The sequence below is a fragment of the Salmo salar genome, chromosome ssa02 (assembly GCF_905237065.1).
Source record: "Salmo salar chromosome ssa02, Ssal_v3.1, whole genome shotgun sequence".
Classification (NCBI taxonomy): Eukaryota; Metazoa; Chordata; class Actinopteri; order Salmoniformes; family Salmonidae; genus Salmo; species Salmo salar.
The window spans coordinates 60,771,928-60,785,975 of record NC_059443.1 but is presented as its reverse complement, the minus strand read 5'-3'; the positions used below and the strand labels follow the sequence as shown (position 1 = coordinate 60,785,975).

Here is a 14,048-nt window from a genome sequence, read left to right as displayed (position 1 = left end):
TTTATTAGCTTTTGTTTGATTTATGTCTCGTATTGTACAGTTTTGTTTTACTGTAAAGTGCGTTGCTATTTTAAATACATTTTAAATAAAGTTTGATTTGATTCAAAGGATATCCAAACGGATGGAGATTCCACCAGTCCTGACCGCCACATCTCCAAGAGTGAGATCAGCCTTCCCATGCCCTATGCCCCAGGTTACAACCCCAGCCCCGACCACGGCCCAGGTCCGAGTCCCAGTCCTGGGCTGAGTTCTGGATCTGGGATGGGTACCTCCAGTCCTAGCCTGGGCCCTGGTGCTAGTGGCCCTCTACAGGACAGCAAGGGGAAGACGGAGCCTGGTTCCCCTGCTGTAGCACGTGTCGCTCCACACAGAGTGTCGATAGGTGAGTGTCATCGATTATGGAGTTGTATGGTGATTCAAATTAGACTATTTACTCGACTGAAGTAAAATATTGTTTTCTTTTTGCATAGGCTTTGAGGCTATAGGTAAGACATGGAAAGACGAAGGTGTATAGTGTGAATCTAATATTAGACTAATGTTTGGGTGCTAATATATATCTATTAGACTAATATTTGGGTGCTGGGATATATTTGTGTGACTAATATTTGGGTGTAATAAAATGCAATTAAAATATATATAGTGCTGGGTGATATAACATTTTGATTGGGGTTTACGGATATACTAAGGTTTGTACTCGTCTGTTATGTGTTTTTGCAGTGTGTACAGTAGACTACTAATTGCACTTCTATAATTTCTTCATTTGACAGTAAATGAGGCTAATCTATGATTCCATTCATTAGGCTCTCCCAACCTCCGACAAAAACCCCCTCCTAGAAGAGAAACGAATCTGGTAAGTCACTCTCAAATACAGTATGTATCAGAAAACGTTTTTACACATAAACATAGAACATTGAACTCAAGATTGCTTATTTTCTATTCCTCTTGTTTGTGCAGGGCTTCCAGTTACCCAAGCCACCAGAACCCCCTACTGTGGAAGCGGAGTACTACACCATCGCAGAGTTCCAGTCCTGCATCTCTGATGGCATCAGTTTCCGTGGAGGACAAAAAGCTGACGTAAGCACCCAGAATCATAGAGATACAGTATCTATACAGATATTTAGTTTCTGGATAGATGGATAGGCTACTGTCTATATGATCTATCTCTATGCTCAGAACTGCTGTACATATGTCGGTATTGAAATCTGTCTGAGCACATTAAATATTAATGACAACTGACAGCTCACCGGAGACACAACTGCTGAAGCTGCATAGATATGGCCTTGATGGTCTGTTCATTTTGATGATGCTGCCAAAATACTGTATAGAGGCCAACGATGTCAGGGTGGACATTTGAAGTTAGAAGAAGGGAGCTTTTGTTTTGATTTCTCTAACCATCGCACCAAGAATGATACCCAGAATATGTAGGATGTAGGATCTTAATTTGAGCCAGTTTGTACAGCAGGAAAATAATCCTGCAACAACAGGAAATTGGGATTATTATGTGGATTATAATTAATATACATTTTTGTAAATTTCAAATTTCAAAGTGGAAATTTCACTTCAGAAGCCTTTTAAAATCTCAAATACACTACAAGTTTTAAATGTCTTGCGTTGCAGGAAAGTTTTCCTGCAACGGAGTGATCAAATAAAGGTCCTACATCTGTAAATGGGGAGAATGATGGTGTGATAGTGGAGGAGATGTCAGAGGGCGGGAGAGAACAGCAGTAGAGAAATAGGACACTATTACTCTGACCCTCTCCCTATGCATTCTAGATTCCAAGGTCTCCTGCAGCAGGGTGATCAAATTAAGATCCTACATCTGTATAACCGCAACACTCAAGAGATCTACATGTATGAGAAACATTGCTTCCACAATGGCACCCTAGTCCCTTTATTGGGCACTACTTTTAACCAGGACCCATTGTTAAAAGTACTATTGTCATCAGTGTGAAGTTCAAGTGAGACTGAATGTTTATTGTAAAGCGATAGTTCCATCAAGTGTGTATCTGACTGTTGGTTATCTTCCCACCTGTCTTCTTTGTAGGTCATAGAGAAGAACTCCGGGGGCTGGTGGTATGTACAGATCGGGGAGACGGAGGGTTGGGCCCCCTGCTCCTACATCGACAAACGCAAGAAGCCCAACCTCAGCCGACGAACCAGCACGCTTACACGCCCCAAAGTCCCGCCCCCAGCTCCACCCGCCAAAAAGCAAGACTCAGAGGAGACGCCCTCACCTTCACCCAGTCACTCCATCTCCTCATCGTCCAAAGCCCCAGAATCCCCTAGTCGGCCCGCAGTATACGAGGAACCGGAATACGACATTCCCGCCGTTGGATGTGAGGGCGAGTTGGACACGGATTCCCTGAAGGGAGAGACAATACATCGCCCCCTGGAGGTGAAAATCAACAGTGTGGTCTGTGAGAAGTACCGTAGTTCTCCTCCGGTCTGCAAGACCTCCCCTGTTATTATCAGTTATAGAAGAAGGTCCTTCAGGTCCGTTGAAGAGATTGCCAAGGAGGAATGTATCTATGAGAACGATGGCTTCAGGCGCAGTAGCGGTGATGAAGGGGCTTTGGCCAAAGGCTGCGGCGGTTCCAACTCCCCAAGGATCTACCACTCCTCAACTGTACCCCGCAAACCCTCAGGGTCTTCACCTCTAGCAGGGGGAAAGCCATTGAAGAAGATCGCCCCGGAGCTGAGCCGGAGCCAGTCCCTAGCCAAAGCTGACACCAGCCCCAGGTCGTCCTCAGACGAATCAGGTAGAGGTTCCAGGAGACCTCCAGGCATCAGGACGGTGGAGCAAAGGATAGGCCAGAGCCCCTGCACCAAGCTCAAGCCCTCGGTGAGGCCTAAACCTCTCCTCACCACCAAGTCAGAGCCACAGTGCTCCGAGAGGATGGACATCACTTCCCTGAGACGCCAGTTGAGGCCCACGGGTCAACTCCGGCATACGGTCCATGGGCTCAAAGACTCAGAGACGTCCTCTGTCATCTCGTCGGAGGACTCCCATTCTTCCCGCAACAGCACCTCAGACCTCTCCTCCATCTACTCCAAGGGGAGCCGGGGAGATTCTGATCTGGAGGGGTTCAACCTATACCGGACCACAGACGCCTACGACAAAGTCCAGGAGTCAGAGCTGAGCTTTCCATCTGGGGTGGAGGTGGAGGTCCTGGAGAGGCAGGAGAGCGGCTGGTGGTACATCCGTTGGCGGGACGAGGAAGGCTGGGCGCCCACTTTCTACTTGGAGCCCATCCGCCAAGGGAGGGACGGCGGTGGGTCCGAGTCTGACGGGCAGCGCTCTGGGTCGGGCAGCGGTACTGGGAGCAAGTCCAACAGCCTGGAGAAGAATGAGCAGCGCGTGCTGGCGCTCAACGACATCAACCTCCAGGGACTCACCAACCACCACCAGGTACATCACACGCCAGGGGGTCTGAGATCGAGGAACACTCCCCCCATCCCCTCCAAGCCTCCGGGGGGCTTCTCCAAGCCGGCTGTGCTGGCTAACGGAGCCGTGAGAATGAGGAACGGTGGGGTGAGACCACAGTCCGCTGTCAGACCCCAGTCCGTGTTCGTGTCTGTGCCACAGTCCGCCATGGACAGTCAACACTACTTGACGAGTTCCCTGAGGCGGAACGAGTCATTGGCTGCCCACAACCAGTACCGTACCGACCAGTACCGCTCCGGTTCCGCTACCCTCGGCGTACGCCGTAACTCCTCTTTCAACGCAGTGCGTGCGCAACCCGTCACAGTCGAGACCCGATCGAGACCCTCAGAGCGCTCTATCACCACCAGGGGGTCTTCGGCGGAACGATTTGGCGCCGGTGGCGGGACGGACGCCTTGAGCAGGGTTGGGGTTGTTGTGCAGCGTAATGGTATCCCCGTCTCCACAGTCAGGCCCAAGCCTATCGAGAAGAGCCAGCTGATCCATAACAACCTGGGAAGGGAGGTATATGTTTCCATTGCTGACTACCGGGGGGACGATGAGACCATGGGCTTCCCTGAGGGCACCTGCCTGGAGGTTCTAGACAGGAACCCCAATGGGTGGTGGTACTGCCAGGTCCAAGATGCCCTGCACCCCCGCAAGGGCTGGGTCCCCTCCAACTACCTAGAGAGGAAGAAGTAATGGCCTAATAATAATAACCATGTCCCCCTTTGATGATGTCACTAAGAATATTGACGATGACGTCACTCCATAAGAATGTTACCCCACAAGAGCTACCACAAGCAATATGCTCCAAATATGTAAACAGATGATTGATTCTGAAAGACTTTATGTAAAAAAAAAAATGTTTTAACCTTATAATGAGAAAGAGACACTTTTATTTCTGGTTTACTAAAGTGTACACATAAAAGACTATAAGTCCAGATTTGTGCGTGCGATATAGGATGTAACGAGAGACTGAAAATGGGGTTGGCCACCCCAAGTGTTAGAAACACAAAGATGTTTTTGGAACTTTGGAACGATGTGATTTGACACGACACCTTCTAGAAGGGGTTTACATTAGAAAGAGAAGATATCTGGGCAATGATGGCAAGCCTTATACCTGCCCTTGTGACTATGCCAAATAGGTGCCTTTCGTAGATGATCAACTGAATGGGGGTTCGAAGAAGTGGACGGAACACATCAGTGAATCAACGTCATTACCAAATGTATTACTGTGCCATAGGCCTATGAGCATGAATACCACCAAAATTATTTTTGTAACCTTCAAGAGAATCACTTGAGTAGGAGTGTTTAGAAGCGTTACCGAGCGAATATGATCAATCTAGAGTGTTGTAGTAGAATGTTCAGAATCAAATAAGAAAAAAACAAGAGAACAGGAGAGATATCAGCGACTCTCAGTGAGTCACAATTGACTCCCAGTGAGTCACAATTGATTCTCAGTGAGTCACAATTGACTCACTGAAAATGACTAATCCTTTGATTATGTTTTTTAGACATTACTGTATGTTTTGTTTTATAATGTCTTTGTGTGTCTTTTTGTCTGTCCTTAGAGATGTATTTCTGCTTTCTTGTGTAACACTCCACCGTCAGCCCAGAATTGGAAAGAGTCAAAGTTTCCTCTCTCGGATATTCGATTCTCTGAAGTTTAACTGACGGAATATCTATGTTGAGGTACACGTAATTAGACGAACTTTGTAGTTTCACCCCATTTTTGGAGTCCCGCTTCTTATTCTATATTTTCAACCAAGCCTACAGAATCTTGCACACAAATAAAGCCGAAACTTGTCAAGCTTGAAATCTAATGAAAGTATACTTATTGGGAAATAAATTCCAATTGAAGGTGCTTTTCAGTTTAAAAGAAATTACCTACCACCAAGATATTACTTTACACAATAAGTTTTAGTATTGTCTGTCTGTATTAGTCCCAGACAAATATATTTGTATATATGCCTTACTGTATACAGTATAGCAACCGCAGTTGTAGTTGCATAGAAAATAAGTACTGGAAATATGGCTTAATAATGATCTTTGAATCCCAGGGATATATTTCCATAGCCTCGAGCCCACAATGTGATCAAACCAAAGAGGAATATCATTTCATTGGCTATTTTGTAGCTTTATTATTGTAACGAGTGCGCTGGGAGTCAGGAAGCAAGTTCAGGGAGTGTGTTTTAATAAATAAATGTAACATAATACAAAACACAAACAACGCACCTACAAGAAACAGAAAGAATGACGCCTGGGGAAGGAACCAAAGGGTGTGACATATATAGGGCAGGTAATCAAGGAGGTGATGGAGTCCAGGTGAGTGTCTTAATGCGCGTAACGATGGTGGCAGGTGTGCGCCTTAACGAGCAGCCTGGTGACTTAGAGGCCAGAGAGGGATCACACGTGACAACTAGTTATTTAGGGATACAAATAGCCTAATACAGTGTATTCTAAAAAATACCTAAAACGAAGTTTAAAAACTGAAGAATAAAAAAAAATGTTTTGATAACATCTGGACTCAGTTAATATTCTGAACCCAAATTAAAGTATGTTGAAACATGCGGATATTGCTGTGCAGTATTGGTTTATGTGGTATGCAATAAAGTCTATGTTCGCTTCCTTGCTTTAAAAGTAGTTTGGTATCTACTGGATTTAGAATAGTACTACAGGACTATTTTGAGTAATTACTATTTACTTATACGTTTTCCCCAAACACAATACTGATATTACTTCAAAACAATCCCCAATTGAAAATCCAAATGAAGTACTATTTCAACTGGCTGGTGTTCAAGACTGCTGAAATATTTTTCTAACAGTGTGTGACATTTTTCATGACATTTTCTGCTGGACAGTATTATAGTATTAAACAAAGTATTGTACCTGCTAGATCGCAGTTATATCTGTTTTAGCCAACCATAGTTGTTTTTTGTTGTTACAGTGTGATCACACATAGACAATAATGAAGATTGAAGTTCCGTTTTTTGTGAATTAATGCACTTTAACACTTGTTTACAGTGCATTAATGTAAAGATGCAGTTGAAATACTCAGCATATTATTTATTGATTTAAAAAAAAAAAAGATTTAATAAGAGTATTTTTTTACCTCAAGTTTTTCAACTCCTGTCTTTACACAGGAGTTGCAAAACATCTTAGTCATTGGAGGATGCCAAAGCTCCTCACAATATAATAATTGGATACTGTACATGGTACTCTCTTGTGGGAGACGAATGCTACTGCAACATACTTTTTTCATGTTGCCCAACAAACCGGCAGTTACAATGCAATACCAAATGCACTGCTGGTCAGTGAAACTACCAACTACACAATGCCTGTACATAATTGAATGTTTTCAAATATTAATGCAGCTAAGAGTCTTTTTTTGTTCACTTTATTGTATTTGGCTATCTTTTTTTTCAACCTTCTAAATGACTTTTTTCCCCCCATGCTGTGTGCTGCAACTAGCAAAATCATGGACACTTCCTTTCTCCTTATTGGTCTGTACGTAATGCCTGATTCAAATCGTATTTATTTCGAACTAATGTTTATACCTCCCATTTGTGGTTTGACAATCAAATAGGTATCCACTGCCTCACTAGACTGGACTAGACCTGTCAACCAAGTACAAAAGTCAATAATGTGTGATATACTGTATAATTCTTTTGACATTTCTACAGTCTATTTGGTATGAATTTCAAGCCGTTGCATACAGATCTATAGAAGCTGAAGTTAGTTCTGCTTCACAAATGGAGGGTAAAATGCTCTTTATCTCACCCATCATATCCTATCTAAATCAATGGAAATCAATAATTGGGTCTATGTCAAGTACAACTACAGTTGATACAGAACCCCTAACCAATCTCACTCTCTCCCCTCGACGAAGGCATTATGTAAACGTGTTGAATCACCCATAACATTTCGCTTCAGCACATATTAATGCATATCGCCATTGTTTAATTGACTACAATTTACATGGCTTCTCTGCCTGCGCCTGCAAATTACAAGGGAATTGTAATGTGTCAAGCTTGACTTTTTCATATTTAGTATTATGTCTTTTTTTATAATTTGTTCAATGTTTTGGTAAAATGATAATTTTTGTGTTATTTGTTTTTCGTTTTCACCCCATTGTATTTGAACATCTTTCAGAAATGTAATAATGAGGAAATGTGCAATAGAAATAGCCATCTTTAAAAAGCATAGCTATAGAAAAACATGATCAACATTACCTCCTCTTTCAACATGTCTAAGGATATATGATACAAAAATATTTTGTATATCCCTTAATCCATTCAAGTCATCATCGGTCATGTAAACACCTTTAGGTCATGACTCATTTCAGGTCCACTGCTTTTTTCATATTAGCCTTTTTCAAAACAGCAACAGTTGCTAATGGCACTAAACATACTCCAATCCCATTGGAGATGCTTACTTCCATTGAGCTATAGCACAACATGTTGTGACATGATGGACAGGATTTTTAACCAATGGCCACGTATGAATCCCTTCTAGTCCTTCCTCCTGGCTAGGGTGTGTGGCTAGTGGACTGTGAATGGCACCGGCAGAACCCAATGACCCGGGTTCCGACCTCGTTAACATCTAGCTGTTCTCTACCACAGATCCACAGAGGTAAGAGTTGTGTCAGCATCGAGGGCCTCTAGGTACTCACCAGACTGCCTTCGAGCTGTCACGTTTGTGCCTGAACAAAATGTTTTTGTTCTTGGAATATCTCTATACTCCACCTACAATACGCAGATGCCTCCATGCCATTTGAACACAAGCCATGCCGGCCTCTTCAACCCCGGTAGCCATGGCAAAAGTGACATTAGGAATCATCACAGATGTCAACCGCGTAATGTCAACTGGGAGACTGTTAACCGGTAGTCTTGTCGGGAAACAGTGATGTGTACTACAGAGCCATCGTAGTTTAATCCATCCTATACCTACCACCAAATATAAGAAAACACTTTTTTATGTATCTCCATCTCCTCGATTAAGCCCCATGGGAATTCATTTCAGACTTGACCATGTTCAGAATGTTTAGAATCTTCTGAGGAGAAAGAGAGAAAATACTACATGGGTTTGGTTCTTTGTCCACAGATTACAACAGTGATGTTCTGGAGGTCCACTAAAGCTGGTTAGTTTAAAAGTTTCCTCTACGGGTGATTTTTTTCACTTATCCCCACATAACAGTTAAGGTGCTCCCCGGCTTTGGAAGGTCTCGGTTCATTTCTTTTCCCCTCCAGTAGGTTTGATAGGGAAGAAACACACACACCCTTGAGTTTTAACTTTGGTGGAGGGTGCCACAGATTTGTGGTAAAGTAGCACCCATGCAGGGGCGACACACACACACACAAACACACCCACCGTCGAGGGATGCCATTCCTGTCAGAGGGAATAGATTAGAGCCTCTGCCATATTTGAGAATTCAGCCAAGTGAGACCGTCCCTACTGACGCCACACTGCCTCGACTCTCTGCCCCCGCCTCCTTTCTCTCTTTTTATTTTAACAAATTGGCGGGCCGTCTCGAGCGTGACGTTCCCTTAAGCCTAGTAATCCTAGATAGCACCAGCCGGAATGTCCTTTTTTTCTACTCTTCCTTTACGAGTGCCTCCTCGCTCACTCTTTGGCCTTTTCCACCATACTTCTGCCATGTTCTTTTTCTTTCTTTCGCCTCAACCAAAGCTAGTAGTTCCCAGTGCCGAAAGCTTGTCACTTGAAGTAGGAAGAAAGAAGAGATTGGATATGTTGAGTGTATCTAGTGAATGAGGTTTGGGTCGTAGGAGCATGTGATGTGAGATATTGTGTGTTGGTGTGTTTGAGAGAGGACGTGTGCACTGTGATGAGATGATTGCGTGCAGGTGAGGTCAGGAGAAAGATAGGAGGAGGTCGGGGATGAGGTTGCTTGTGTGTGGGATGCGTCGGGAAACCTGAGATGGATCAGATTGTGGATTGTAGATGACATGGCAAGAACGAGAGAACGAGACAGAGATAGTGAACAAGAGAGAGTGAGAATGAGAGAGAGAGAGAGAAAGAGAGACAGGAGCTGGATACAGTTGTGGACATTGTGCTCCTCTGTTCATGCTGACTAGACTTCCATTAAAACCAGCAGCAACAGCTTCCATCAGAGACAATGAATAACACTGCATCATACTTCCTCCTCTTCTCCCATCTCCCATGGCTTGGGCTAATGAACTATTCATGTACGATGCGTGGCTGTGAAATCTCATTATCAAAACACCATTTTAATTGTGGTAGTTAAAGGTTTGAAGGCCAGTAATTCTCGTGCCGGTGGCGCCCTGATTGCGGGGCAGCACAGCCACGAGGGGCTAATCTAAAACGAATGAGATTGCGGCTGTCGAAGATGGATAGATGCTCTCACTCTTTGTCGCCCTCGTTCTGTCTCTCTCCAGCTTTTTAGTGGGTGGCATATTAATCATGTGTCTGATTTATTCAGCTTTATATAATTTGCTGTGGTGAAGCTTCAACTTCTGTCTGATGGCTTATGCTGTCCTGGTCTGAAGGGAGAGGCTGGAGAGCCAGGTTAATGAGAGAAAGGGTAGGTTAGGGGGGTAGGGGATGTGATGTTTTGAGAAAGTTAGTAGTAAGTGTTTGTGAAAGGGTTGTGAGGTGTTTAACCTAAGGGTTGTTTTTAGTAGGTATTTTTTACATAACTTTTTAGAGTGAATTTTCTATGTTGTTTGCTCATGAAAGAAGTCAATGAATGAAAGAAAAGAAGAAGAAAAGGAGAGGGATGAAAGCTTACTCAGTGCTAGAACTGATGGTATCGCTTCAGACAGGTAGAATGGGACTGCCGACTACGCCAAGTGTTACTTAACACAATTACTTAACACAAAAGGTGGCGTTGGGGCATTGTTTAGAATGCTAATGTGTTGCATGGCTGAGGAATAGAGCATGCTGGTTCTTTTTTGTGTTTCCTGCTGTGCTGAGACTCTCATGGTTTGACTTCCTGTTCTTATTACTACTTTATACTCTCTTGAATTAACCCTCAGACAGATACATCATGTCACATGACTCTTAGCAATAACTGCTCACACTGCTTAAAACAACCTTCCTTTTTTGTATGGGTACCAATTTGGACCATATTTATTGCCACATCCATATTTTCTGGAGGGAGGATTTGTCAGATAAAGATGTGTGTCATTTGAGGGGTCACCAAATACATTTTAGTTGGCATAGTCAAAAGTCTTGTTATTACCTAAGATAAGGCCTTCATGAGCATTCTCTGATGCCAGTTATAGTCTAATTCCTATTTACAGTAGAAAGTAGTGTGGCAAATCTCCAACACTGTCACAAAAACCTAATTTGTAGACAAGGCCTCAAACCAAAGTTATACTCTCTAAACCTATGCCCTGTAAACCATGTAGGTCCTTATGCCCAAACTTGAAACAATAATGACCCACTACCAGTATGTCAACTCTGTTACATCATTCCACCAATGCTTCGAGTTGGACCAAAGGAGTTGCTATAATATTTGTTTTTCTCTCTTTTTTTATTTGCTATATTCTTATGCAACATTTGTGTTCAACTCTATAGAGACAACTATAGAGACTAGTCCTGTTTTCAAAAGAAAGGTGTCATGGGAGGATGGAGCTCAAGAGAAACGTGTTTTCTGATTCCTTTTGTAAATGTCACTGACCTGAGTCATTCGGTGTGACAAAATATAATGTTGTGTGACAAGGCGATAAAGAAGCAGGACATGTCATGATATTACAATTTTGCATCAGTGAGTGAATAAGTGTATGTGAAAGTACAGCAAATGTACAAATAATCAAATCGGTCTACTCTTCAACGGAAAACATAACAATTGGTCTGTGTGCTAGCGGTTGTTTTTGAAAACAGGGCTGTCCCTTTTTACCGTTTTCATTTTGAAAACCTTTTTTTGTTGTTGTATCTTGTTCATGTTTACATTGTATCTTGCATTGCCCTAAAGAGAAACACTATTAAATGTATTATCTTTCTTTAATTAATGTTGCCTCTCTGTTTTCATTTGTTAGCCTGAACACTCACATGCCATACATTATGAAACAGAATATTTACAGTATTATTAAATGTTTCAGTCATTTAGCAGACATTTTTATCCAAGCAACTTACAAGTTCATACTTTTTCCCTATACTGGTCCCCCGTGGGAATAGAACCCACAACCCTATCATTGCAAGCACCATGCTCTACCAGCTGAGCCACATGGGACCAACTGAGCTGATATGACTCATACGTTCCTATTTAGATTTATTTATAACTTTTACATACAATTGTAGGCGACAGTCATTTTATTGAACGATACATATATCTTCATTTGTTGTATGGTATAAATCAGAATAAGTATATTTAGACTTGGATTGTACAATTGAACAACCCTGTTTTAGATGTATATTGCATGAGTTATGAGAGAAAATTGTCAAAATTGTAAGGGCAGCAAATGAAGATGAACTAGGATGGTAGAGCCCTCCCTACCGCTAAAGAGAAAGATAGAGGAAAAATAACACCTAAAAGAACACGAAAAATGTGCACACCTACCTCCCCTTAGGACAACCACCCAACCCCCATAGAAACCCCACCGGTTACGAAACGCTCGCTTTCATCAGAACATGTGCAAGTTACCCTCAGCATCTAAAGGTCAGAGCATTCATCACATTTATCATGGGTGGTTATGGGAGGTGTAAAGAGAATGTAACACTCAGGCTAACAGCTGTGAGAGGAGAAATACATAGAGACATCATGTCCAACATAAAGACTGTATTGGAGTATTTCAAGAAGGTTCTAGAATGAAAGATGTAACAAACACTTAGGCCGACAGTGTTTCTGCCACCTTTTGGTTGCACGTAGACCATTTGGGAATACTTCAGAGAGGTATTGAAGTAAAGGTCATAGTGTTTCTGTTCATTCCATGTCACTGTCATCTTCAGGTGTGACGGTGATGGCATATTTAAGTGTGACAGTGTCGACAGCTGAGGAAAGCTCCCATAGGACGACCATTCACTAAAACAGATTCTCATTGGTCAGTGGAACTATTTATATATATCCACTAGATGGCAATCTTGAACTAGTCTGTTCTCCTCAGCATTAGCTGGAGGACTCAGAAGGGAGTTTGAGCTCATGGTTTGCGGTTTTTGGCTGTTTATTTGTAAAGGTCTTACCTCAAGGGTCTTTGTAATGCAGGACTGCATGTATTCAAAATTATTATTATTTTTAAACACATGAAGGTTTAATCCATCATCACAGAGTATTACCTATGAATATTAACTATGACCCATCAGGGTATAACAGTGTTACGGGATACTAATACATCTTGTTGACAGATTTGATATATATCGTGTAGATTATTATCAGACCTCATACCTGCTCCTAGATATGACCATGTCTTACATGCTATTAATCCACTGCTGACAGACATATGGGGACATCAGAGGGATATTTGGATGAGGTGGTAGCTGCCTGCAGTGTTTGGAGCCCCTGACCCTAAGCCTAGTGTCCCCTGGAGGACCCCGGTTGAACATAAACCACCTAGGCAGCTGAGGCCGTCCAAAACACATAATGTAACAGGTGCCACAAATCACATACCACTGAAAGCACCAAGCTCCACTGGACCACAGAAGGTCAGGGTTGTGTATGTCTGGGTTAGCAACTCAATTTGGATTCCTGTGTGTTTTATGACTATGCTGACACAAACTGTGTACATGATCCATGCAATCACTGTGGCTGGGGGATGATAGTAATCTTAATCAATGGATTGTGCAATTATTTGAAACCCTTGTTAGTGAACAGCTAAAAAAAAAAAGATATGCTAACTATTTTATCAATGTACCAATTCGGCTTCAGGAAGAAGCATAGCACAATAACAGCAGCCATGAAGGTTTTAAATGATATCACTCAAGCCCTTGACAAAAAACAGCACCGTGTCTCAATTTTTATAGATCTCTCTAAGGCTTTTGATACAGTTGATCATGTTATACTTAAGCAGAGATTGTCGCACGTTGGTCTTTCGGTGCATGCAGTTGCATGGTTTGCTAACTACAGTTGAAGTCGCCAGTTTACATATACCTTAGCCAAATACATTTAAACTCAGTTTTTCACAATTCCTGACATTTAATCCTAGTAAAAAATCTCTGTTTTAGGTCAGTTAGGATCACCACTTTATTTTAAGAATGTGAAATGTCAGACTAATTGTAGAGAGAATGATTTATTTCAGCTTTTATTTCTTTCATCACATTCCCAGTGGGTCAGAAGTTTACATACACTCAATTTGTATTTGGTAGCATTGCCTTTAAATTGTTTATCTTGGTTCAAACGTTTCGGGTAGCCTTCCACAAGCTTCCCACAATAAGTTGGGTGAATTTTGGCCCATTCCTCCTGACAGAGCAGGTGTAACTGAGTCAGGTTTGTAGGCCTCCTTGCTCGCACACTCTTTTTCAGTTCTGCCCACAGATTTTCTAAAGGATTGAGGTCAGGCCTTTGTGATGGCCACTCCAATACCTTGACTTTGTTGTCCTTAGCCATTTTGTCACAACTTTGGAAGTATGATTGAGGTCATTTTCCATTTGGAAGACCCATTTGCGACCAAGCTTTAACTTCCTGACTGATGTCTTGAGATGTTGCTTC

At 42.5% G+C, this 14,048-nt stretch overlaps 1 protein-coding gene across 6 annotated transcripts in view; it reads left to right on the top strand.

The window, feature by feature from the left end:
- The window catches only part of LOC106586780 (SH3 and PX domain-containing protein 2A), a 122,839-nt gene extending 111,421 nt beyond the window's left edge, over positions 1-11,418 (top strand). For 4 of the 6 annotated variants that reach the window (XM_014174414.2, XM_014174398.2, XM_045707020.1 and 1 more), the window contains 5 exons: positions 109-382; positions 471-485; positions 801-850; positions 955-1,074; positions 2,045-11,418. In XM_014174414.2, the coding sequence (XP_014029889.1) occupies positions 109-382; positions 471-485; positions 801-850; positions 955-1,074; positions 2,045-4,123 (2,538 nt within the window). In that variant the 3' untranslated portion in view covers positions 4,124-11,418. The remainder of the gene's footprint in view (positions 1-108; positions 383-470; positions 486-800; positions 851-954; positions 1,075-2,044) is intronic. The other 2 variants (XM_014174425.2, XM_014174408.2) reach the window with 1 other exon arrangement.
- Positions 11,419-14,048: the final 2,630 nt, after the last annotated feature.